The sequence below is a fragment of the Psammomys obesus genome, unplaced genomic scaffold (genome assembly GCF_907164565.1).
Source record: "Psammomys obesus unplaced genomic scaffold, mPsaObe1.curated_primary_1811, whole genome shotgun sequence".
Taxonomy (NCBI): Eukaryota; Metazoa; Chordata; class Mammalia; order Rodentia; family Muridae; genus Psammomys; species Psammomys obesus.
Window position 1 is genome coordinate 1109401 of NW_026592732.1, and position 1360 is coordinate 1110760.

At 55.1% G+C, this 1360-nt stretch overlaps 1 protein-coding gene across 1 annotated transcript in view; it reads left to right on the forward strand.

Annotated features, from left to right (window-relative positions):
- Positions 1–410: 410 nt before the first annotated feature.
- The window catches only part of Ceacam16 (CEA cell adhesion molecule 16, tectorial membrane component), a 5342-nt gene continuing 4392 nt past the window's right edge, over positions 411–1360 (forward strand). The window contains exons 1-2 of the mRNA XM_055615446.1: positions 411–447; positions 832–1176. Coding sequence (XP_055471421.1) covers positions 411–447; positions 832–1176 — 382 coding nt within the window. The remainder of the gene's footprint in view (positions 448–831; positions 1177–1360) is intronic.

Consider the following 1360-nt stretch of genomic DNA (forward strand, 5'->3'; position numbering starts at 1 on the left):
CATCTTCAGCTATATGGCAAGCTTGAAGCCATCATGCAGATCCATATCAGAGATCCTGGGCAGGGAAGAGACTAAAGAAAAGGTGGGGAAGGAAAGAGAAAGGAAAGGAGAGACTCCACAAATCCCTGCTCTCTATCTGGTGGCCCTTGGGCACACAGAGAGAGCACCCCTGGCTGGGGTAAAAAGACTTGGGCAGGCCCAGATGTTAGCACAAGGTCACAAACTCAGCTGGCTACGTGAACAAAGCGTCCTGAGTCTCAGCCTGGTGCCTCTCATGGAAAACTTTCTGGCCCCACCTTGCTCTGCAGAGCGCTGGCCTCACAAGATGTCCAGCCAGGTGGCACGGACGTAGATTCTCTTTTCTATCAACTTTGAGAAAACAGAGGTGTGCTCAGAAAGAGGCACACTCTATGCTCAGTTGTGCAGACAGGATCTATGAGCGCTCAGGTGACAAAGCCTGGCTTGTCTGCCAATCCCAGCACTTTCCAGGAAGATGAGGAGTTCCAGGCAAGCCTTCTCCATTATATAGGAAGGTTCAGACTCCACTCCCTGCTCGAAATTAGGTGACTGAGATGTTGAGGGCCAGAGAGCTATAGGTTGGAACTGGGAGTCAACAGCAGGGTATTTGCCTAGAATCCCCCAGTGAGGGCGTGGCTCAGTGGTAGAGCCCCTGCCTAGAATCCCCCAGTGAGGGGCTGGGGACATGTCTAGCATGGATGAGGTTCTGGGTTTTATCCCAGGGTGAAGTGTGAATATGGGAGGTTTTGTCTGACCTTGTAGATACTGAATCAGTCCTACCCCATCCAACCTGCTCCTTCTGTTCTCTCTCAGCCTGGATCCTGAACGCGGGGGCTGAGATCTCCATCACCCCCGAGCCTGCACAGCCCACAGAGGGGGACAACGTCACCTTGGTGGTCCACGGGCTCTCGGGGGAACTGCTTGCCTACAGCTGGTACGCGGGGCCTACCATCAGTCTAACCTTCCTGGTGGCCAGTTACATCGTCAGCACTGGGGATGAGACCCCGGGGCCGGCCCACACAGGCCGGGAGGCTGTGCGCCCTGATGGCAGCCTCCAGATCCACGGCGCCCTGCGGGGACACACGGGCACCTACATTCTTCAGACTCTCAACAGACAGCTGCAGACGGAGGTGGGCTACGGACACGTGCGGGTCTACGGTGAGCCAGCCCTGCGGTGTGTCCAGACTCTCCACCCTCCTCCTCACCCCTCCTTCGAGGCCCAAAAGAAAAAAACATTCGTTCTTTAAAATCGCATTTATTTACTGCGTGTGTGTGTGTGTGTGTGTGTGTGGTGTGTGTGTGTGTGTGTGTGTGTGTGTGTGTGTGTGTGTGTGTGTGTGTG